Source organism: Rattus norvegicus, chromosome 1 (assembly GCF_036323735.1).
Source record: "Rattus norvegicus strain BN/NHsdMcwi chromosome 1, GRCr8, whole genome shotgun sequence".
Taxonomy (NCBI): domain Eukaryota; kingdom Metazoa; phylum Chordata; class Mammalia; order Rodentia; family Muridae; genus Rattus; species Rattus norvegicus.
In genome coordinates, this window is record NC_086019.1 from 82,601,958 (window position 1) to 82,625,485 (window position 23,528).

General features: G+C 46.5%; 2 protein-coding genes and 3 long non-coding RNA genes across 6 annotated transcripts; 3 read left to right on the forward strand and 2 right to left on the reverse strand.

Moving 5' to 3' along the window:
* Positions 1 to 5,865: 5,865 nt before the first annotated feature.
* LOC134482891 (uncharacterized) lies at positions 5,866 to 8,909 on the reverse strand. Its single transcript, XR_010059590.1, has 2 exons — positions 8,795 to 8,909; positions 5,866 to 7,460 (listed from the first exon to the last, which is right to left on the reverse strand). It is a non-coding gene; the product is annotated as an uncharacterized LOC134482891 (long non-coding RNA).
* Positions 8,910 to 9,007: 98 nt separating this feature from the next.
* Rps5 (ribosomal protein S5) lies at positions 9,008 to 13,305 on the forward strand. Of its 2 annotated transcripts, NM_001277243.1 has the most exons (6): positions 9,008 to 9,104; positions 9,839 to 9,947; positions 12,017 to 12,226; positions 12,349 to 12,477; positions 13,009 to 13,107; positions 13,185 to 13,305. In NM_001277243.1, exons 2-6 carry the CDS (start codon positions 9,840 to 9,842, stop codon positions 13,251 to 13,253), a joined length of 615 nt encoding a protein of 204 aa, NP_001264172.1. In that variant the 5' UTR covers positions 9,008 to 9,104; position 9,839; the 3' UTR covers positions 13,254 to 13,305. The 2 variants fall into 2 exon arrangements, with proteins under 2 accessions (NP_001264172.1, NP_001264173.1); NM_001277244.1 differs by lacking the exon at positions 13,009 to 13,107.
* A 524-nt stretch (positions 13,306 to 13,829) lies between these two features.
* Positions 13,830 to 16,499, forward strand: Rnf225 (ring finger protein 225). The gene is made up of 2 exons (NM_001109334.1): positions 13,830 to 13,873; positions 14,258 to 16,499. The coding sequence occupies exon 2, from the start codon at positions 14,269 to 14,271 to the stop codon at positions 15,259 to 15,261; it is 993 nt and encodes a 330-aa protein (NP_001102804.1). The 5' UTR covers positions 13,830 to 13,873; positions 14,258 to 14,268; the 3' UTR covers positions 15,262 to 16,499.
* A 1,587-nt stretch (positions 16,500 to 18,086) lies between these two features.
* LOC134482890 (uncharacterized) lies at positions 18,087 to 20,768 on the reverse strand. Its single transcript, XR_010059589.1, has 2 exons — positions 20,630 to 20,768; positions 18,087 to 18,242 (listed from the first exon to the last, which is right to left on the reverse strand). It is a non-coding gene; the product is annotated as an uncharacterized LOC134482890 (long non-coding RNA).
* A 160-nt stretch (positions 20,769 to 20,928) lies between these two features.
* LOC102552901 (KH homology domain-containing protein 1-like) lies at positions 20,929 to 22,699 on the forward strand. The gene is made up of 2 exons (XR_001835652.3): positions 20,929 to 21,040; positions 22,299 to 22,699. It is a non-coding gene; the product is annotated as a KH homology domain-containing protein 1-like (long non-coding RNA).
* The last annotated feature ends 829 nt before the right edge of the window (positions 22,700 to 23,528 follow it).

A 23,528-nucleotide genomic window follows, 5' to 3' on the forward strand; every position in this document is an offset into this window, starting at 1 on the left:
TGGTTTGTAAAACCCACATGGTGGATCACAACCATCCATAACTTCAGTTCCAGGGATCCATTACCGACCTCTGACCTCTATGGGCACCAAGAAGGCACATGGTATACATACATGCAGGCAAAATACACACCCACATAAAATAAAAAATACCACACCAACACACACACACACACACACACACACACACACACACACACACACACACAAGAATTTTGAAAGCTATAAGACAAAAGACAGACTTTCAGGAGAAACTGAAGTGCAGAAGACACCACCCTGCATCTTCTGTATTCATTTCCCCAGTAACACACACTGTCTTCATCTTAGTAAAGCACTCATTTTAGGATTCTGGCTTCTCTGCTGCAAGAAAACATGTATTGTTTTTTATCACTGTTATACTTTGTCACACTGGCAAACAGGAAACTGCTCATGGGGCATTTGGGAGAGGAGCTTTGTCTTCTCTCCCCTCCCACTCCATCCCACCCCCACTAGATAAATAGAGTGACCCTCTTCATCTTATGCTATCCTCAAACTCACCATCCTCCTGCCACAGCCTCCTAAGCCCTGTGACTAGGTATGCATCACCATGGCAGGCTCCAGTTGTTCATTTATGGGTTGGTTGTTCTATTTTATAGTTTACGTTTATTTAATTAGTGGAAGTGGGGGGCATGCATGCTAATATGTCCTAGACCCCTAGAGCATCTGTGGAGGTAGGAGACAACTTGTGGGAGTTGATCCTTCCACCATATGAGTTCACACTACCAAACTCAGGCCATCATGCTGAGTACTAAGTACCTTTACCTGCTAAGCCAACTTGCAAATAACCCTCTGGAGCAAGAAAGGCCACAAGCCTAGTTGTCCTGGTATTTATGTTTGTGACTCCACCATTTAATGCTGGTCTTACATTTTTAATATTGCCTGTTCCCATTTTCCTAAGTAAAAGCAAATAAATTTATGTAAATCTATGGTTCTCAATCTGGGGACAGTTCTGTCTTCTAGGGTACAGTTGGTCATGTCTAATGATATTCAAGGCTGTGGTGGGACAAGAAACACTACTAGTATTTTCCAGAGATACTGCTAAGCATCCTGAAATGCACAGGATTGGCCTTGCCATAAATGCAATATGCTGAGTTAGAAAACCCAGTTAGGAGCTGGGGTCCAGGTAGAATGCTTGCCTAGCATGCGCAAAGCCCTAGATCCCATGCTTGGGAGAAGGAGGCAGAATAATCAGAAATTCAAGGTTAGCCTCAGCTTCACAGGGAATTTGAGACCAGACTGGACTTCATAGGTTTGTCTCAATAAACCAAAATATAAATTGATAAGTTATTTCTGTGGGTGAAATGAGGCAATTTATGCAGAATTTTAAAATATAAAGGCAGGTTTATTGGGGGCAGCTTTCTGGTGGGTTCACCAGTCCCAAGGAATGAGGCCAGGGAAGTCACCACACAGATAGGGAGACAAGGGAGAGGGTGCCAAAATGTCTGGATTATAGTGAAGAGTCTCTTGGGGAGAGGAAGCCTAACCCCTGGGTTGGAGAGTTCAGGTTAGAGGGTGGGGTGTGCCAGTCATGCTCTATAACAGGTAGGGACGGAGGGAGACTAGAACCTGGAGGCCAGGTCCTCTTTGGTATATTAGTAAGCATCTCAGCTGCTTTTCCCAGGTCTGAAACTCAACATAAATAAATATGGGGTAGGGTTTATGTATGTTCTTAAGATCCTATTTACTATGCATAGTGTTCTGCCTGCATGTGTGCCTGCAGGCCAGAAGAGGGCACCACTTATCATTATAGATGTTTGTGAGCCACACGTGTGATGCTGGTAATTGAAATTTGGACCTCTGGAAAAGTAGCCAGTGCTCTTAACCTCTGAACCATCTCTCCAGTCCCTTGACTGTTCTTCTAAGTGAACTCAAATAGCCCTAACAGGCCAGCAAGATAATTGTTTAAAAATGTTTGCTGCTCCGTTGAAGGAATCAGAGAAAGAACTGGAAGAGCTTGAAGGGGCTCGAGACCCCATATGTACAACAATACCAAGCAACCAGAGCTTCCAGGGACTAAGCCACTACCTAAGGACTATACATGGACTGACCTTGGACTCTGACCTCATAGGTAGCAATGAATATCCTAGTAAGAGCACCAGTGGGGGGCTGGGGATTTAGCTCAGTGGTAGAGCGCTTACCTAGGAAGCGCAAGGCCCTGGGTTCGGTCCCCAGCTCCGAAAAAAAAGAACCAAAAAAAAAAAAAAAAAAAAAAAGAGCACCAGTGGAAGGGGAAGCCCTGGGTCCTGCTAAGACTGAACCCCCAGTGAGGGCGGCAATGGGGGGAGGGTGGGGAGGGGAACACCCATAAGGAAGGGGAGGGGGGAGGGGAATGTTTGCCCAGAAACCGGGAAAGGGAATAACACTCGAAATGTATATAAGAAATACTCAAGTTAATTTAAAAAAAAAAGAAATATATCTAATAAAAATTTTTAAAAAAATGTTTGCTGCTGAACCTGACAACTTAAGTTATTAACCCAAACCTACATAATGGAAGAAGAGAACTCAACTCCCCACTAAGCAGCCCTCTGACCTCCACGCATGCCTTCCAATAAGCAAATAAATAAATATAATTTTTTAAAGATGTATTTATTATATATACAGTGGTCTACTTACATGTATGCCTGCATACCAGAAGAGAGCACTGGATCCCATTACAGATGTTTGTGAGCAACCATGTGGTTGCTGGGAATTGAACTCAGGACCTCTGGGAGAGCAGACTGTGCTCTTATCCTCTGAGCCGTCTCTCCAACCCATATAATTTTTTTAAAGATTTATTTATTTATTATTTATATGAATACACTGTCACTGTCTACAGACGTACCAGAAGAGGGCATCAGATCTCATTACAGATGGTTGTGAGCCACCATGTGGTTGCTGGGAATTGAACTTGTGACCTCTGGAAGAGCAGTCAGTGCTCTTAACCGCTGAGCCATCTCTCCAGCCCCCATATAATTTTTAAAACAGAAAAAAAGTGCATTTTAAAATTGTACTAACAAAACAGATCTTGACAATTTACTAATATAATGTACATTACAGTCATTCTTGTCTACATATTGAGCTGAAAGCCAGGCTGGGCCCCGAGACTCTGTTTAATGAGAACATCAACAACAAGAGTTGGGTCACTTGCCAGCAGTTGCAGTTAGTTGAAACATACATATGTACATTCGGTATATGCCTTCAGTGTATATAGCCATCATCCTGTGGGGCTGTGGCAGTGGCTCTGTGGTAGTGTTTACCTAGCATGTCAAAGGCTCAGGACCCAAAGGAAATTAAAAACAAACAACAAAAGACACCAGGCATGATCCTGGAGGAACAACTACTCTTCCTGGGCTCCTGGATCCAATTAGGAAAGCAATGCTCCAACAAAATGAATACTCAGATGACTGAGATAATCAAGTATGCTTCCAAAATGGAGGTTCTGAATCAGCCACAGGGGCTTGCTATGAAACAGAATAAATCTCCCACACCAGTCTGATAAAGAACACCCCATCCGGGCTGGAGAGATGGCTCAGCGGTTAAGAGCACTGACTGCTCTTCTAGAGGTCCTGAGTTCAATTCCCAGCAACCACATGGTGGCCCACAACTATCTGTAATGAGATCTGATGCCCTCTTCTGGTGTGTCTGAAGACAGTGACAGTGTACTTATATATAATAAATAAATCTTAAAAAAAAAAAAAAAAAAACCCAATCCTTTTAAAGCTGGGGCAGAGTGGGCTGAGAGAGAGAGGAAACCAGAGCAGCAGGGTCTTGCAGTCAAATTCTGAAACCCCTGGACTTGGGTGCTCATGGCTCCTGCAGGCTTCTAGTAATGATGGTGATAAAGATGGAACTCAAGGTCTTGTGCATACTAGTGCTCTCACTGGTAGATTCTAAGCAGCACTGAGATTTATCCTCAGCCAATTCTGTTCTTCACCCCAATGTTCCAGCTGAGGGAGGGACTCCATCTCATTTGTCATTAGCTCCCCAGCAACATACATTCCTCCAGTCCTTCCCCAATTCCACTGAGCCACCCTGACAACACATGGTCCTAATTTACAGTTCAGTCAAGTGATGTGCCTTGAAGGGGCTTAAAAGCAAGGTTCTCAGTCACTGCACCTGTCTCTTTGTTGTGTGAACTGTTTCTAGGGAGAGGTAGGAAACACCAACTCATTTCAGATAGGGCCCCAACAATAAAAACAAAAGGATTCCACGAAAGTAGAAAGCTTGATGAAGCCATGAGTTTAATTGGAGCATCAGCAAATTATGGGTAGCTACCTTGCTGAAGCTACTCTCTCTCTCTCTCTCTCTCTCTCTCTCTCTCTCTCTCTCTCTCTCTCTCTCTCTCTCTCTTACCAAGCAACCTATTAACTGTCCATAAATCCTCGGGGACAAGAGTGGCCTCTTAAAGTCCCTCTCCTTTCCTTGGCAGAAAGGGTCTCCTGGTAATCATAGTTGCTTGCAGTTTGATAGCAATAGCCGTGTCCTGCCCAGAGGACAGAATTCCATAAATCTCTGCTTTGAAGTCCTTTCCCTGTAACAAGTATGCCTCCCACACGTGGGAGGCCAGTCTTGGTTGGGTATGCTGTGTGGTTACAGCAGCAATAAAAGGCCCAGAGCATTGGGAATGGTCAGCTTGTCTGCCGTGGAATCTACAGAGAGACAAAATTGTCCTGCAGGAGCTGAGGTAGCAACAGAGGTGCCTATTATTGGTTCATTCTGTTTTTAATTTTTTTATTACATTCACTAATCTCATGTGTGGGTGTGGGCGTGTCCTAAGCCATCTCACTAACCCCATTTTGCTTAAACAAGGTGTATCTTTAAGGCGTATTTATTGGGGAGTGTACATTCTACAGCATACATATGGGGATCAGAGGACTTTTGGGGAGTTGTCATCTTGCACCTTCTTTTGAGGTAGGTTCTCTTGTGCCTGTTGCTGCAATGCCAATGCTCCTGTTTCCTCATCCTGTCTCATTACAACAGTAATAACATGATTGTGCAATAAACAGAACTGACTTGGAAGAGGTTGAGGAGCAGAATGAGTTCTTCCCTAGGTCACATCAGGTCCATAGAAAAAGACCAAATTCAGGTACCTGCAGAACTGTAGGAGACAGGATGCTGGGGGACGACGGATAGGCCAGGTAAGATAGGAGACGTCATGCTCTAGAGACAGTCACCTTAACTCTCAGTCCTTTTGCTGTGTGTTTCTGTTACTTCATCTCTCTGGTCTGTCATGGCTATGTAAAATGGGATGTCTGTGTCATAAGGACATCCTGAAGAGCAAATGTCCTGATTCCTAGACTCCTAATATCTACAGAGTCTGCAAGAGGTTTATTATAGGATGAGTCTAACTAGGAAGGGGCCAATCAGTGAGGGAGCCTACCAACCCAGCCTGGAGTCATGAGTCTGTCAGGAGTCTCTCCAAGGTAAGACGGAAGCAAACACCAGTGAGAGCAGGGGTGGGTTTCTAAGGCATTTTAGTTTCCTGTGCCTGATGACTTAAAACAACAGCAATTTATTCCTTCACAGTTCTGAAAGTCCCAAGTTCAACAATCAGGTCGCATGCCCTATGGAGGCTGTAGGAAAGGATGTTTTCACACCAATTCTAACTTTTGGTGGTGTTAGGTATGTGTGGTAGCATACCCTTTTAATACTAGCACTCAAAGAGAGGTAGAGGCAGGAGGATCTCTGCGATTTGGAGGCTAGCCAAGTTTTCATAGTGAGCTTCAGGATGGCCAGAGCTACATAGAGACCCTGTTTTGTTTGGTTTTCTTTTAAATCATCATCAACAACAACAACAACAAAAAGAAACCTAAACTAAACCAACTTCTCATGGCTCCGGGTCTTTCTTTCTTTTCTTTCTTTTTTTTTTTTCTTTTTTTTTTTTCTTTTTTTTTTGGAGCTGAGGACCGAACCCAGGGCCTTAGCACTTGCTAGGCATGCGCTCTACCACTGAGCTAAATCCCCAACCCCTTCAGGTATTTCTTGATGTGTGGCTACATCACTGCAATCTCTGTGTCTACAACCACAAGACCTCTCTACCATCCACTCCTTCCCCCTCTTCTCCTCCTCTTCCCTCTTATTACTACAATTTTTTCCAAGGGGAAGATGTATGCAGTGCCTACCTATTCTTCGGTTCCGATGGCAAACCAAGGCACATTCCACCAAAGCTCACTTTAGGGAACCAGTATGAGTTTGTTGGATTTCCTTATAAAGCACAGGTGAGGAGTTACTGTTACTTACAAGGTTTCTCCCACAATAGGCCCCATCTGAAAAGCTTTTTTCCAGTAGAAAGGAGTGTTTCCCCATAGTCATAGCTGCACAGATAGAGCCTTGCTCCCCCAATCTTCCTGGCCTATATATACTCCAGCCCCAGCAGGACCACATGCAATTAAGGCAGAGTTACATACAACTGTATACCAAGTTGAGAGTCCTATGATCCTCCCCACACTCCCATGATGGAGGGTAAACAAGTCAAATCTAGATTGTATAATCTTTCTGCAAGGGCGCTCAGCTGAACTCCCCAAAATAGTGGGTTTTTGGCCAAACACAGTATCTCCTCCCCAACCCCTTTTTGGGGGATGGTAGTGCTGGGAATCTAACAGTTGCTTATATGATAGGCAAAGGTTCTGTCTCTTACGAAAACTGTCATTTAATTTAAGGCCCATCTTAATAATCAAGGATGATTTCATCATGAAATCCTTAAATACATCTGCAACTATCCTAGCCCAGAAAGGTCACAGTCTTAATATTAGAACAGAAACAGACCTTTCTGGAGGGGATGGGAGCACCACCTAAACAGAAAATGACCGCCAAGCCAGAGTAAATGACAACTATGGATCTGTCACAGATGGGAGGCCAAGTTTGGAACTCAGCAGACCTGGACTGGTCTCTACCAGGTGGCTAGACTTATCCAATACCCACATATTCTAAACTAGATGAAAATCAGGTTAATGATTTAAACAAGCACCCAAGGACCATCAGCAAGGCCCATGAGAGGCCATCATGAGACAGAAAACTGTAAGAATGCAGGATTGTAGCCCTGTCAACAGAGTAGCTAACCAACAACACCCTGATGCCTTCTACTAACAAGCCCCTAGGCCTTAGCACAAGTGACTGCAGGATGTAAGTACAACGCATAAAACTCAGCACACAGACACCACCTGCAAAAAACAAAAACAAAGACCCAACCCATCAAAACCCATAGCTCTGGGAAGGTCTCTAAATGTACTAACCTTGCTTTTTGACTTCTGTAGTTTAGTTCCACTTCCGGCTAACTGTTCTTGTTAACTGTAGTATATCACCCCAGGATATGGCTTTTTTTTTTATTTACTTTATTTATATGAGTGCATTGCCACTGTCTTCAGACACACCAGAAGAGGACATCGGATCCCATTACAGATGGTTGTGAGCCACCACATGGTTGCTGGGAATTGAACTCAGGACCTCTGGAAGAGCAGACAGTGCTCTTAACCACTGAGCCATCTCTCCAGCCCAGGATATGGCTTTTTTTACTTAAAAGCTCACCCTAAAAAAGGCGTAGGGCTTCTCTGGGATCCCAGACACCCAGTGTAATTCCCACCTGGCTAATAAGTCTTGATATTGGCTTAAATGTCCAGGTATTCTGCTCTGGTGGCCTCCCCGAAACAGTGGGGAGCCCAGGCTGGAGCTAAACTGCATGTTTTTAAAGATGAAGATGACCTAGACAGGGCCTTCAACATCCCCCTTTAGCCTGAAGAAAGTAACATCAGAAGCCCAAGACCTATGGGAGTGCCACTCTAGCTCTTTCCAATAATTTCTAAGGGTCGGGGCTGGAGAGGTGGCTCAGCAGTCATCTTAAAAAGTTTTCATTCCTAGCTGAGGTGAGTGCTAGGTTTACAACCCCACCCCCAATCCCTAACCCACTCCCACCCCCAGCCCCCACCACCCCTGTAAGTCCAGCCCCAAATAATCCATCACATTTTTCTGGCCTCCTTAGACCCCATGTACACATACTTTACTTACAGGAAAAGATTTTTAAAAGGAATTTTAGGGGTGCTGCTTGTAATAATGCATCCCTTTAATCCCAACTCTAGAAAGCCAGAGACAGGCAGATCACTGAGTTCAAGTCCAGCCTGGTCTAAAGAGCAATTTGAAAGCTAGCCAGGACTGGATAACGGGACTTTGTCTCAAAATATTAGTAATAACGATATATATTGTTTTGTTTGGGAGTTTGTGATAGAATCTTAGGTAGCCCAAACCGGCCTTAAACTGTGTAGTGGAAGGTGGCCCAGAACTTCTGGTCCTCCTGCTTCCAGCTCCCAAATGCTGTATGGCAGGTATGCCCGACCATACCTGGCTTAACTAAACTTATTATTATCTGTGCAAATCAATTTCTGCAGCATTTTTCTTATCCTATGATCCATACAGGAGCCCCTCACCTGTCCTCTGTCACCTAGTAGGTAATGCTCACAGAGTCTATATTAGGTAAGATTAAACGACAAAATTAGGTAAGATTCCTGACAGATTGGCGGTCGGAGTCTAGTGTCCGGGATTGGACCCGAGAAAAAAAAAACCAGACAAGAGTGGCCAGAGTGATTAAGAAGGAAGTGATCCCATACCGGAAGCCTGGGACCTGCCGAGCACGGCTTGCGGGAGGGTATAGGGTGGGGACCGTGCTTGTGAACCCGGATCGGTGGTAACTAGACCCGACCCCATATTTTGGTGAGAAATAGTGAGCCGAGCTGGCTGCCCTAACTAAGAATCCACTGTGCATGGCCCCTCGGTTTTGCAGCCTAATTACCGAAAGCATGGACTGGACGTCAGCAATACTTAGATATGGCGGTGTCGGTCTCACGAAAGTTTCTGCGCATGTGCGCCGACTCACAAGCTTGGCAAGTACTTCAGACATCCGCCAGAAGACGGGTGTGGCGCTCTTTCTAAACGGCTCGAACAGCACGCCGTTTTCAACTGCGCGTGCGTCCCCACCTTTGACCCGGAAGTTTTCGTTTTACTTAAAAGCGCTGGCCTGCTACGTTCGGCCTCTTCCTGTCTGTGCCAGAACTGCGCGTGGTCCGCGCCGATCGACTGAGAAGCCCGGTTTGCGCTCTCAGGTGAGTCTGCGGAGGGGTACGAAGTTCAAAAGAGGTGGCTATTAGTGTTCTAAGACACATTTGAGGGTCCGGAGGTGGAACCCGAAGCCGGAGCCTTACCGTTTGTACCTCACCTTTTCCCTCCGGAAAGGGTGCCTAGGGAAACTCGGGCGAGCCGAGTTACTCTCCGCCACTTGTTTGCACACTCAGGACTCTAGGGAAATCACTTGGGTTATGTACCACAAACATAAATCAGGGGTCTCTTAGTTTTGTGATGACTCTTGCTCAGTACACATTTTCTAGTCGGTAACAGCCCCTTGTTTCTCTCCAGTCAGCCGCGGATGGAAACTTTTATTTTCATTGTTCTTCTGTATTTATACCCTAGTCCTTATTGCCATATTTGACTGTTGAAAGCAATTTATTGGCTTTTCCCAGGGTGGAAGCTTTATAAATGCTCAATGGGAGGGAGTCTGGGACGGATAGGTGCTGTTGAGCTTCATGAGCCATCGTACTGTGGTCTATGTACCAATTGTTTAACTTGGTGACTGCTGGGTTACTTTGGAATCCTGAGGAAAAAACAGATGCTCCCTACGTGAGTGGTTTTCCTAGGTTTGGAAAGAAGCTCAACGCTTCTGGGTCTCCTCTTAACTTCTCAGTTTGCCACAAAGTGGGAGTTAGTCTCAAGAGTTTGGGGTGTGACTTCTCCAGCGTGGCAGGGCAATAACGGTTTCTTCTTACCATTATCCTGTCCCCAGAATGACTGAATGGGAAACAGCCACACCCGCGGTGGCAGAGACCCCGGACATCAAGCTCTTTGGGAAATGGAGCACTGATGATGTGCAGATCAACGATATTTCTCTACAGGTAAAAGGAACTTGGTGGTTGTTTGTAGTTTTTGATTGAGACCAGGTGTGAACTCTATGTAAGTACACTGTAGCTGTCTTCAGACACACCAGAAGGGGACATTGGATCCCATTACAGATGGTTGTGAGCCACCATGTGGAATTGAACTCAGAACCTCTGAACTGCTGAGCCATCTCTCCAGGCTTTCCCATTTTTCTAATCTTTTGTCTCTTCGCTGTGTAGCCCTTGCTGCCTGCTAGGAACTTATAGAGATCTGGCCTTGCCTCTGTCTACCAAATGCTGGGATTGGTGGCATGTGCCACTACACCTGACTTGGTGTCCTTTTTCATTTGTATATTTAGTTAGTGGGTATGGTCAGTTGAAAAGATGGCTTTAGCCATCTGAACAGTGTTGGCACCCCTGTCAGAGTCAGTTAAGCTGCTGCTATCAGCTTACAGCAAGAGGAGTTTTGAGCATGAGGCCAGCTGAAGCTACATGAGCTATTCCCTGCTGCCCTCCCCTGCAAAATGTCGATGGCTGTGGGTGCTATTTTATGGCTAAATTAGTATGGGAACTATTTGCTTTTGCCTTCATATCCCCTTTTAAGGCAATCTCATAGCTGAGGCTAGCCTGAAACCCTTGTCTAGTGGGGAAAGCTAATCATCTGCATTCTGCCCTGAGTGCTGACATTGATATATATCTGTTATCTCTAAAGATGCCACAGAATGGGCCTATAAGGTGCCTCTGCTTATAAAGACAGCTGCCTCTAAGCCTAACAATGTAAGTTTAACTTTTGGAGTCCATGGGCAGAAGAACAGAACTGACAGCTGCAAGTTGTCCCCTGACTTACATGTATACACAAAACAGAAAGAAAGGACACAACAGGACCTACGTGTTATATCTAAAGGATTTTGAGTCCTGTCTAGTCGGTGTTTAGTTTATTTTTGTGAGTTTATTTGGGGAGGTCTACAATCATTTTTGTCATGTTAGGAATTGAAGCCAGGGCTTTTCACATCCTAGGCCAGCACACACTGCCACTGAGGTGCAATGTGTACCTACCAGGAACTTCGTAGGCAACAGGTAGGATAGTAAATGTGGTTTTGTCTCATAGGTAGTCCAGAATAATCTACCAAGGGCTGGTGTGCTGCCAAGTGTCCTTAAAGTACACTGGACAGCCCTCCCCTCTTTGAGGAATCCAAGGTGTCCATAGCATCCTGAGTCAGTGGTGCATACCTTTAAGCCCAGCGCTCGGGGATCTCCAAGTACTGGACCAGCCTGTACTACATAGTGAACTTCAGGGCTACTTAGGAGATTGTCTCAGTTTTTTTTTTTTTTTTTAATAAAATGTCCGTTGCAACATTTTTTGCATAATGTAGTTATTTTTATGTGCATTAGTGTTCTGTCTGCATATATATCTGACAGATTGTCAGAGCTGCTGAAGTTACAGTTGTGAGTTGCCATGTGGGTGCTTGCAATTGAAGCTGGGTTCTTTGTAAGAGCAGCCAAAACTCTGGGGCATCTCTCCAGCCCCTGTAATGCTGCTCCCTGGGTCCCCACAAACGCAGATAGGGTTTCTCTATGTAGCCTTGATTGTCCTGTATCTCTGTGTAGAACAGGGTGGCCTTGAACTCACAGAAGTATGCCCTGCTCTGCTTCACAGCTGCTGGAATTAAAAGTGCATGCCATTCCTGCCTGACAGAAAGTGCAACTACTTCTTGTAGAAACCAAATCCAAACCCTTGTTTGCATATTACAGGAAGTGTTCTCTCCCCTCACCCCCAGGCAAGGTCTCACTGTGTACCAATGGCTGTCCTAAAATTCATAATAGACCAGGCTGATCTTGAACTGCTAGAGATCCTTCTGTCTCCCAAGTGTTGGGATATAGAAGTGTGAATCCAGCAGGGCAGCACTCTTCCCTTTTATGTTGGTGAGTGTGACATGAGCAGTCACTGGTTTGGTTTTCTTAAAGCTCATGTTCACAACCTGCTGGGGACATGCCATGGCTTGAGCCAGTTCTTAGTCTCCTCTAAATCTATCTGAGGCTGGTCCCGCTCCTGACTGCTCATTCACGCTCCTCTCTTTGCCACCCAGGATTACATTGCTGTGAAGGAGAAGTATGCCAAGTACCTGCCCCACAGTGCAGGACGGTATGCTGCCAAGCGTTTCCGCAAAGCACAGTGTCCCATCGTGGAGCGCCTTACTAACTCCATGATGATGCACGGTCGTAACAACGGCAAGAAGCTCATGACTGTACGAATTGTCAAGCATGCCTTTGAGATCATCCACCTGCTCACTGGTGAGGTAAGGTTTTGTCCTTGATTCATGGTATACATGCCAGATGCATCACCTGTGACCCTGCCACCTTGTTTAGGGTTGAGGAGGTTGGGGGTGGATATCAGGCTCACAGCCCCCTTTTCTGCCAGAACCCTCTGCAGGTCCTGGTGAATGCTATCATCAACAGTGGCCCCCGAGAAGACTCAACACGCATTGGGCGGGCTGGAACAGTGAGACGGCAGGCTGTGGATGTATCCCCACTTCGCCGAGTGAATCAGGTGGGTCAAAGGCTTGTGAAGGGGTGGGGCAGGAACCATCAGTATGAGTGGGTGGGGTCCTGTCTTGCATGTTTTACCAGGAGCCTCACTTCCTCCAGGAAACCTTCCTGGATTTTTACTCTGTATGGGGCAGATGGTAGTCCAGCCTTCCCAGTCTGGTTCATCTCATTCCTAGTGTGTACTTTTACAACGGGTTTGTTTTGTTTTCTCCTTGATCCATTTATGAGTCTGTCGTGTAGTGGCATACACACCTACCTATAGTTTTAGCTACTCGAAAGGCACAGAGTAAATTGCTTGATGCCTGAGTAACATGACATTAAGGGTTCCAGTCAAGAGCATCACATATTTTGCTGGCAGTTCTTTAAATCTCTTGTTAGTCAGGGCCCCAGTTTTTCTCAGCCCTCTCTGATCAGCTATCTGATAAGGTATCAACTCCCACATGTAGTGAGTGGTTGGCATCTGTTGAGATGGGTCCCAGGTCACCGGGAGGAAGGACCCTTTGAGGCCTGAGCCCTGCCTGTCTTGTCTTAGGCCATCTGGCTGCTGTGCACGGGGGCTCGTGAGGCTGCTTTCCGGAACATCAAGACCATCGCTGAGTGCCTTGCAGATGAGCTCATTAATGCTGCCAAGGTAGATCAGGGCATACCATTCCGGTTGGGCATCTGGGGGCTTGTCTAGCATTCAGAGCTAACCACCTATCTTTGCAGGGCTCCTCCAACTCCTATGCTATCAAGAAGAAAGATGAACTGGAGCGTGTGGCCAAGTCTAACCGCTGATTTCCCAGCTGCTGCCTAATAAATTGTGTGCCCTTTGGGACAGTTACATCTTCCCGTGTGCTTGTCTGTCATTTAGGGTGAAGGGTGCCTCCCATGGTATAGGGGATGCTCACCTTCCTAGCATGGTATTGTGGACCTTGTGTTAGGTCTGTTCTAGGTAGATCCAGTTTGTTAACTATCATAGTATGACATCTTTTTTTTTTTTTTTTTTCCGGAGCTGGGGACCGAACCCAGGGCCTTGCGCTTCCTAGGCAAGCGCTCTACCACTGAGCTAAATCCCCAACCCCCCCCAAAAAAAACTATCATAGTATGGTTTGTGTTGATGCTTCAAGTGCCCCTAGAGAGACCAGTTGTGGAGGCTTTGAAAAGTGGTCCATAGTCTTGAGCCATTAGCAGACACCCCCCACCCCAGCATTTGGTATAAATCAGACTGCCTGTAGGAGGGGCCTGGGGGCGTGGCGAGTCGCTGGACGGGTTTGACAGGTATATGGGAACCTAGAGGGTTGGACCAAGGTCAGGTGCACTCCTGGGAGGAGCACTTAGCTACCTATTGCTAGAGGAGCCAGAAATTGGGGTCAGAACTGAAGAGACGCTGTGATCCTACACGAGGAGGTCTACAGGTGGGTGTCTTGAAAGTGGCCAGAGCCGGTCATTTCTGTTTGGGGAATTCGTTCTAACAGCTTGAGTTTACTACTTTTCTTCGCAGCTGTTAGGCACCTTAGCCGGCCCCCGGTGACCTAGCGAATGCTCCGTGGAGTCTTAAAACTACTCCAGGGGGCTATTTATTCCTCAGGTTGGAGTTGATCCTCTAGAATCTTCCCAAAGATGTATCCTGTATCTTTGAAGCTACTGCTTCAGTCTTACCCAGTTTGTCTCTAGACCTTTGGGGACAATAGGTCCAAACAAGGACTCCCTGCCCTCACTAATTTGCTTCCTTAGACCTCTGCTCCTCTCTGAAATCTCGTCTGTCATAACTTCCAGGTTCCTTCCTGAGCTCTTCATAGGTCCATTCTGAATGCCGTGTCCTCGGCTGCCTTGGCTTCGCCGCCACCGAACCTCCCAGGGTTCTAGTCCTGGTTCCCCTAGTACCCTCTCTGCACCCAACTTCCCTAGCAGAGGTGAAGATGAGGATGCTGAAGAGGAGGAGGGCGATGGCACCCCTGGCTCAGGCCCCATCCTACCCCCTGCATCTCCCATGGAATGTCTTATCTGTGTGTCACCCTTCGACGGCATTTTCAAGCTGCCTAAACGCCTGGACTGCGGCCACGTATTCTGTCTCGAATGTCTGGCACGCCTGTCGCTGGCTACCGCGGGTGGCGGCGATGCAGTGGCTTGCCCCATGTGCCGTGCGCCCACACGCTTGGCCCCGCGCCGGGGGCTGCCCGCTCTTCCCACGCAGCCCGGTCTGCTGCCTTGCGATGCGCGCGCGCCACTGCCACGCCAGGGTTCTGTGCGCTTTGACCGACGCCGGGGGCTCCTGTATCTGCGGCCACCACCGCCCTCTCCCGGGCCACGCAAGAGCCGCACAGTGCGCGCCCCACCGCCTCCACCCCCGCTGCGCCTCGGCCGCCCGCTGTCACGTCGCCTGTCCCTGAGCAGTCCAGCGTGGGCCTTCAATGCGGCAGTGGCACTGGCTGTGCTGGTGGCTGCGGGTCTCGTGGTCTCTGGTGTCTACATCTTCTTCCTCATCCCTCATGTCACCACCTCCAGCCCTGCGAGGCCTCAGATCGTGGCGCTGGCCCCTGAAAATGGCTTTTGGGTCTCACCGCGACCCACGCCAGTGGCGCCCTGGACCCACACCTGGACACGACGCCCCACAAAGCCTGACCTGGATGATACCCTGACAGAGACTACCAAGGACACGCCCGAGCTTGAGGCAACCAAGGGCCCAGTGGAGATACAGGAGACCCCAGATTTATCACCGGATCAAACACCAAACGCAGAGACTGACCTTAGCTGGGACCGGAAGGCTTGGACTGATGGGAAGAGGGTGCAATTGCAGCAATAAATGCCTCCCCGCTGCAGGCTCAGTCGCCTATCCTGGGGACTTCTGTGGCATTTTGGAAGGCAGTAACAAAATGCATACTAAAGCGCCCATTTCTCCGAATCGGGGACTGGAAGGACACGAACTCTCTCAAACCACGGTAATTATTCTACAAGAATACTCTGAGAACATCTGTAATTCCCGTGACCATCAGCTGAAGGTACTCTGGCCATGACCTTAATGAACGGCATTCTTTTGTAGATCTAGATGGGGTGTCCCCAGTGCTCAGCTCTGTGGAAGTCCAGCCGGCCAGTCCCCGAGTGTCATCTACACAGAACTGTGTCAGGGCACTGTAGCCTTGATCTTGATGGAATGCTGTTAGGAGTACTTCGAGTTATCACCAGCACGGCCCCCAGCTGGAAACAGTACTGGCCAGCTCTGGGGGCGCTGAAGGTCACTACAGGGCCTTGGGGCGCCCATCTTGGGAGCACAAAACAGCTGTTCTGATCATGTGTCTTGCTTCCAATAGCTAGTGTGTAAACTTCAGCACCTGCACACCTGACGAAAATTCCAACTTGGAGGGGCAAGTGTGGCCTGGCTAGGGTTAGGGAGGGCCCTAACTTCTGGAGACTAGCTCCCATTTGAGAAGTAAATCCCAAACTGATCTGAGAACTTCGACTTCTCCTCTGGACTTTGGTCTCTGGATCTGACTCAATATCTTGTGGAATAGTTGTGGTCATCGGAGCTTAGAAAGCCAAGGCCAGGGTTGGGGATTTAGCTCAGTGGTAGAGCGCTTGCCTAAGAAGCGCAAGGCCCTGGGTTCGGTCCCCAGCTCCGAAAAAAAGAACCAAAAAAAAAAAAAAAAAAAAAAAAAAAAAAAAGAAAAGAAAAGAAAAAGAAAAAAAAAGAAAAGAAAGCCAAGGCCTACTATAGCTCAGACAGAAATATTCAATAGGGGAAGGTCTGGCCCACCCTAGCGAACATGAAAGATGTTGTTAGCTACTCCTGGGTTCCATCAGCTCTGCCTTCCTTCTGCCTCAGCTAAAGTCTAAGTCTTTCAAGTGTTTACGTCTGTAGAAGATGGCTCCTCTCTTCCTCCCAAATGCTTTATTGGCTTAGACAGAGTTGGAGGAAGGCAGCTACTCTCTGCATAAGCTGATCAGAGGGCCCCCTTAAAACCACCTCCTACCTCACCCCACCTGACATGAGACACTGTATATTAAGGATGGGCAGAGTTTTCCAGAATGATATGTGACTTGTACGTATCTGGAGGCTTCTGTGTGGTTTATTTACATGTGTGTCCTCAGCACCAGGCATCTGTTGATTCAGAACAGTTGCCAGGGAGTGACTGCTTCCTGGATGACCTATAGGCAGTCTGGGAATGCCCATGGGCACACTAAGCTTGTAAGCTCCCAGCTGCCATGGGTCCCAGCACGTCTGTGGGAGCAGCGCAGCTGCTTCTTCCCAGGGATGAAGCCAGAGGAAGAACATCAGGGAACCCAAGGGTGTATCTTCCCTGACCAGTTCTTGGCTCACACTTGGGTGCCAACGTCACCCACGAGGGTGGCATCAATGCACTGGATCACCGGAACCACACTGCCTGGTTTCACAGGCTGATCCAGAGGGGAGCAGAGTGAGTGGTCTCGTAGTTTTCTCTGTAACAACTTATCCCCAACTCCATGTCTTAGAACCACATACATTACCTCACAGCTCTGCAGTTCAGAAGTCTAAGATCCTATCATGGGGCAAAAACTGAGGTACCTAACTACGTTTGGTGGTCTAGACTTGGAAGTTAGAGGCAGTAAAACTAGGAGTTCAAGGCCACCCTTAGCTACATAGTGAGTTTGAGGCCAGCCTGATTATGTGAGATTCTGCCTCATAATAAAAATCAATAACCAATCAATAAAGTTGGGAAAGCCAACAGTCCCAGGTCCTCCTGAAGACTCTGGGAGATTCTAGATTTCCAGTTTCTAGACTCCCTTCCTTAGTTTGTGGTTCCCTCAAACCCAGCAACAATGCATCTCCAAATTTCCTTGACATTGGAGCTATCTTCTTTCACTTATAAAAATATTAGGAATATACTAGACCAACCCACCTAGCCAGATAATCCAAGACAATTACAAACAAGATTTGTAGGGGAGGGGGTGTAGGGGATGTTCAGGATTGAACCTAAGAGCTCACAAATGCTAGGTAAGCACTCTTCTACTGACCTACATGTCCAGTCTTTTTTTGAATTTTATTTATACTTTTAATTAAAAAATTTAAATTATGTATTTATGTGTATGTATATGTTTCTGTGTATGTACCCAAAAAAGTGAGAGAGGTCTGTTCTCTGAAGATGGAATTCCAGGCAATTTTGAGCTACCTAATGTGGGTGCCAGGAACAGAACTTGGGTCTTTGGCAAGAACAGCAGGTGCTCTTAATCACTGAGCCATTTCTCCAGCCCTTGACTTTTTGCTGTTGGTGGTGATTTTTGTTCGTTCACTTGTTTTTGTTGTTTTGTTTTCTTTTTTTAAAGATTTTATTTATTTTATATAAGTGAGTACCCTGTCACTCTCTTCAGACACACCAGAAGAGGGAATCAGATTGTGTTGCAGATGGTTGTGAGCCACCATGTGGTTGCTGGGAATTGAACTCAGGACCTCTGGAAGAGCAGTCAGTGATCTAAACCACTGAGCCATCTCTCCAGCCCCTGCTGTTTTGTTTTCTAAGACAAAGTTTCTCTGTATAACCCTGTCTGTCCTGGAACTCGGTCTGTAGACCAGGATGACTTCTAACTCAGAGATCTGCCTTCCTCTGACTCCCGAATGCTGGGATTAAAGGTGTGCACTACCACGCCTGGCTTGAATTTTTATTTTTAAGACAATCTCACTGAGTCTTCCAGGCTGGCCTTTGTTGAACTTGGAATCCTTCATGCCTCAGCCTGCTGAGCGTCTGGGGTTACAGATCTGTCCACCAGTCATAGCCTCCCATTTTTAGATTCATCACAACTACACAGTCTATTCTGTCACATAAAGTATAATCCACGGATTAAAACGTGAATGTTCTGGGAAGGGGGATGTAAGGGGGTTACTAGGGGAGGGTTGATGGGGGGAACACCCTTACGGGGGAGGGGGAGGGAATAGGGGGCTTATGGACAAGAAACCGAGAAAGGGAATAACATTTCAAATGTAAATAAGGAAATATATCCAATTAAAAAAAAAAAAAGGAATCAGAGCCAGGAGTGGTGGCACACAGTTTTAATCCTAGCACTCAGGAGGTAGGGGCAGGGGATGTCTGAGTTCAAGGCCAGCCTGGTGCACACAGAAAGTTCCAGGCCAGCCAGAACTATATAGAGAGACGTTCACTCAGAAAAGGGATGTAGGGGGCGGGGACGGATAGACTATGTTATGTGTTAGACTATGTTATATGTTATATGTTATGTGACAGACTATGTTATGTGTTAGACTGTGTTATATGTTATGTGATAGACTATGTTATGTGTTAGAATTATGTTCTTGGGAATAGATAAGTCTCCACTGCCCAGGATTTGCAACAACAACAAAAAGTGAGTGTTTTTGGAGGCTACTATTCAGCCCACTGAGTGGGACATGTGGTCTCAAAGATAGGCCTGCCTCACCCCTGCCTTCCTTCATCCCAACCTGGGCAAGTGAGGGTAGGTGAATGCAGCCTTGGTCTGAAAGATCCAGAAAGGGCTCTTTGGCTAGCAATGCACAGAGGGTGAAGAGTTCAGCCTGACAGTGGTGCAGGGGTCTAGGAAGGGATCCCAGAGCTGTATTTACATTTACACTTATAGTTGGCACAACCAACCAAAGGCTAATGGACAATGTAAATGCTGGGTAGAGGCCGAAGGGCCTTGATTTCTAGACTTAATCTACTGCCTCTTAGATGTACTACAGCATCTTCACCCCTGTTCATCCTGGAGCCTGAAACCTAGGACCTTCTCTCTTCTCCTAAGAGGAAGCTGGTGGCAGAGCCCATAACATCAGCTAATTACTACCTTGGTGCCTTCCTACATACCACTGCCTACAATGGACTTTAAGAAACATCATGGTAAGCCAGGCATAGTGACTCATGCCTTAATCCCACACTGGGGAAGCAGAGGCAGGTTTGAGTCCAGCCTGGACTACATGGGAAGTTACAGGATACCCAGAGCAACATAGAGAGACCTTGTCTCAAGTAAGTAAGTGAATAAATAAATAAATAAATAAATATTTTGTAAAAGAAACAAAGAAATGAAAACAAAAGAAAAAAGAAACTTCACAGAAAAGGATAATTGGGCTGGCTTCTCTTCTCATTCCTTCTAAAAATCCACCTCATCATCCCAAGCCTATGTTTAAAAAAGATTTATTTAGGGTTGGGGATTTAGCTCAGTGGTAGAGCGCTTGCCTAGGAGGCGCAAAGCCCTGGGTTCGGTTCCCAGCTCCAAAAAAAGAAAAAAAAAAGATTTATTTATTTAGTGTATATGAGTACACTGTAGCTCTCTTCAGACACACCAGAAGAGGGCATCAGATCTCATGACAGATGGCTGTGAGCCACCATGTGGTTGCTGGGATTTGAACTCAGGGCCTCTGGAAGAGCAGTCACTGCTCTTAACCACTGAGCCATCTCTCCAGCTAGCACCATCTCTTTTTTAAAAAAGAATTATTATGTTTATAATTATTAGTGTGTGTGTGTGTGTGTGTGTGTGTGTGTGTGTGTGTGTGTGTGTGTGTGCCATGCATGTGTGTGGAGGTCATAAACCACCTTGCAAGAGTCATTTTCTCCTTCTACCATGTAGGTTCTAGGGACTAAACTCAGGCTATAACTTTTACTATCTGAGCCATCATTCCAGTCCAACCCATCTCCTTTTCCTGGGCTCTGGCCTCTGTGTTCACACCAAGCTGGCAGATAACCACTCTATTCCTTGACACTCACTCTACTCCAGCATTGTTCTCATCCTAGGTCACAATACCTTGGATCCCTGAAGGTGGAGGCAACTTTCTTGTCTCCCAAGTGTACCCCTGGGCTTTCTATAAATGCGTGACAGTAAGCCACTTGCAAGGAGTTCATTCATCCATAGATAGTATTTACTGAGCTCGGTTAGTGTGTCAGAGACAGCATTAAGGCATTTTGGGAACAAGGACAGACCTCAGAAGGCAGATGAAGGACCTAGGCAGACAAATCTACCATTCTGACTACAGAGCCTCAGGGTCTGTTTACTTATTTCAAGTGCCTCAGTACTATCTACTTGTTTTATTCTTTTGCGACAGGGTCTTTCTGCATAGCCCTAGCTGTACTAGAACTCAGTATGTAGACCAAGCTGGCCTTGAATTCACAGAAATCCAATTCTTCTGCCTCCCAAATGCCGAGATAAAAGGCATTCATCACCATGCTCGGTCAATGTCTCACCTTTTATGATCATGGGGCCCCCAATTCACCAAGTCCTGTCTCTAACTCTCCATTCCTGAAGTGGGGGAGGGAGGAACCGGTGGTATCAGAGGCTTCATTCTACTGGGGATTTCCAGCCTTTCTCAAAGGTCAGAAAGGTTCCCTGCCATTGTGTGATAAGATCAAGATGGGGCCTTGCTTTGGCTTCAAAACTCGTGTTGCTATGGTGATGTTAGATGCGAGTGAGGGGCTAGACATTGATTCCTCACAATGCTAATAATGCAGGCTCACTAAATCTGATGACCAATCAGGGACCTGAGAACAGTGTTGCTATGACAACCCGGAGTCGCTTGACGGTTGGTCTCTGGAATTGGCCTGGCCTGAGGTTGCCAGACCCTGGAAGCAGAGGCGAACTCAAGGCCAAAACTCTAAGTAAGCCATCATCTTCTCACAGGCTTATTCAGTCTTCTCCCGTCCATGCGGTGGAGGGCTGGTACGTGGAGTAGTTTATGGTTGAATTTAGAGCAAATAGGGGTTGAGGATTTAGCTCAGTGGTAGAGCCCTGGGTTCGGTCCTCAGCTCCGAAAAAAAAAAAAAAGAATTTAGAGCAAATAATTATTTCTTTTTTTTTTTTTTTTTTTTTGGAGCTGGGGACCGAACCCAGGGCCTTGCGCTTCCTAGGTAAGCGCTCTACCACTGAGCTAAATCCCCAGCCCCTAGAGCAAATAATTATGAATATATTCTAATGCACGTCTGTGAGTGATGGGGCCATGCTCATGCGGTCTATAAAAATGTCCATTATCGGGGTTGGGTCTCTCTCTCTCTCTCTCTCTCTCTCTCCCCCCCCTTTGTTTTGTTTTCAAGAAAAACACCCCTGAGCCAATAGACGATGACCCACAGCTTTCATCCCAGCAGTTGGGAGAGGCAGAGGCAGGTGAATCTTTGACTTCAAGGCTAAACTGATCTACAGAGCAAGTTCCAGGACAGTCAGGACTACACAGAGAAACCCTGTCTCCAAACCAAACAAACCCAGGGCAGATTGGTGAGATATCCAAATCTCAAATCTAGAGATCCACCTGCTTCCATCTCCCTAGTACTGGCAATAAACGGCCTGACCTGAGTTTTTTTTTTTTTGTTGTTTTTGTTTTTGTTTTTGTTTTTTTTGTTTTGTTTTGTTTCTTTTTCTGTTTAGTCTCCACTGTCCTGGAACTGTCCTGACTCTGTAGACCAGGCTGGCTTTGAACTCACAGAGATCCACCTGCCACTGCATCCCGAGTGCTAGCATTAAAGCCATTTGCTGTCACCACCCAGCTGTCCAATATTAGTTCTCAATGCCACCCAACTCGTCCAAGCCTAGAAGCTTAATATCTATCATCTCCCACTTTGCTGGATCCTCTGGATCAGCTCACACTGAGTGGTTCCAACCGGCTTCATGAGGTTGTAATGAAGTGTTCACAGGAACAGCAGACATCTGAAGACTCTGCAGCAGCAGGCAGGCTCCTGTCCAAGCTGCCTGTTCACAGGGCTTTCTGCAGAGAACCTCAGTTTCTCACCACAGCAGCCTGTCCACAGGCTCTCTACAGGTCAGCTGGTTTCTTTTCAAACCAGTGAGCCAAGAGAACAAGACAGGCAAAAGCCGCACAGCTTTTAGACTTCATCTTGAACTCACGCTTTCCCAATGTGTTTCCAGAGATGTGAGAACTGCCCCAGGATCTATCTTGCAACCTGAGTGAGTCACTGTTTCCTGCCATCTACACCACTGAGTCAATTGGCCACTGATGACAGCCCAGTCCTGTATGCCACTGCGCAGTAAAGGGTTGACTTAGCAGACCTGGATTGCTCAAACCCTGCACATTCCAGACAGACCTGGCCATTTCCCGTGATTCTGGGGGATCATCTCTAAACCTTGGAATGCCCTGCCTAGTAAATCTTGTGTACCTGGTAGGCTATGTCAACAATATTAGTGATAGCATGAACCTTAGGTCACACTATCAAATTGATCTCTAGGGCAGCTGGAGACTAAGTTCATTAAGTTAAGTTGCTATATGTTTCTGTTGCTGCTTTCCAAATAAAAACCCTGGAGAAGCCAAACCTAGGGTGATGTCCTCTTGTTTGACTTGTTTGTATAAACTTCTCCTGGAAAGGAACAAAATGTCTTCACCCATGAGAGAGCACCCGGGAGAGACCAAAAAAATTATTCCAGGACGTTCAAAGTGTCTCAGCATGTAAAGGAGCTTACTGCTAAGCTGGAAGATCCACATCCAATCCCTGGAAATCACAGGATGGAAACTGGCTCTAAAACCAACTGCAGGCACTACCCTGGATTCAGTGCATCTTTTTGTTTATACCTTGAAGATTTATTTTATTTTTGAGAGAGAGAGAGAGAGAGAGAGAGAGAGAGAGAGAGAGAGAGCGAGCTTTCAGGTGCTACCTTGTAGGTACTGAGAACTAAACCTAGATCCTATGAAAAAGCAGCAAAGATGGGCTGGAGAGATGGCTCAGTGGTTAATCAAGAGCACTGGCTGCTTTTCCAGAGGACTTGTTTGTTTCCCAGCCTCCAAGTTGGGTGGCTGCCTGTAACTCCAGTTTCAGAGGATCCAACACCCTCCTCTGTAGGCACCCATGCACATGTGGTACACAAACTCACATACACATAAAAGTCTTAAACTTAAAAAGAAAAAGAGACACCAAATTGTAGTGAGACTCTGAGATCCCTTCCTAGAAGCTGGAGGGACTGTGTAGATATCTTTAGTCTATGCTGCCACTGGCTGTTATGGGCAAGGAGGCTTCTTTTGCAGTGGAATCAATGACTGTAGATTCTTTTTTTTTTTTTTTTGTTTTGTTTTTTTTTTGTTTTTTTTTAAATGTTTTTTTTTATTTATTATTTATTATATATGAGTACACTGTAGCTGTCTTCAGA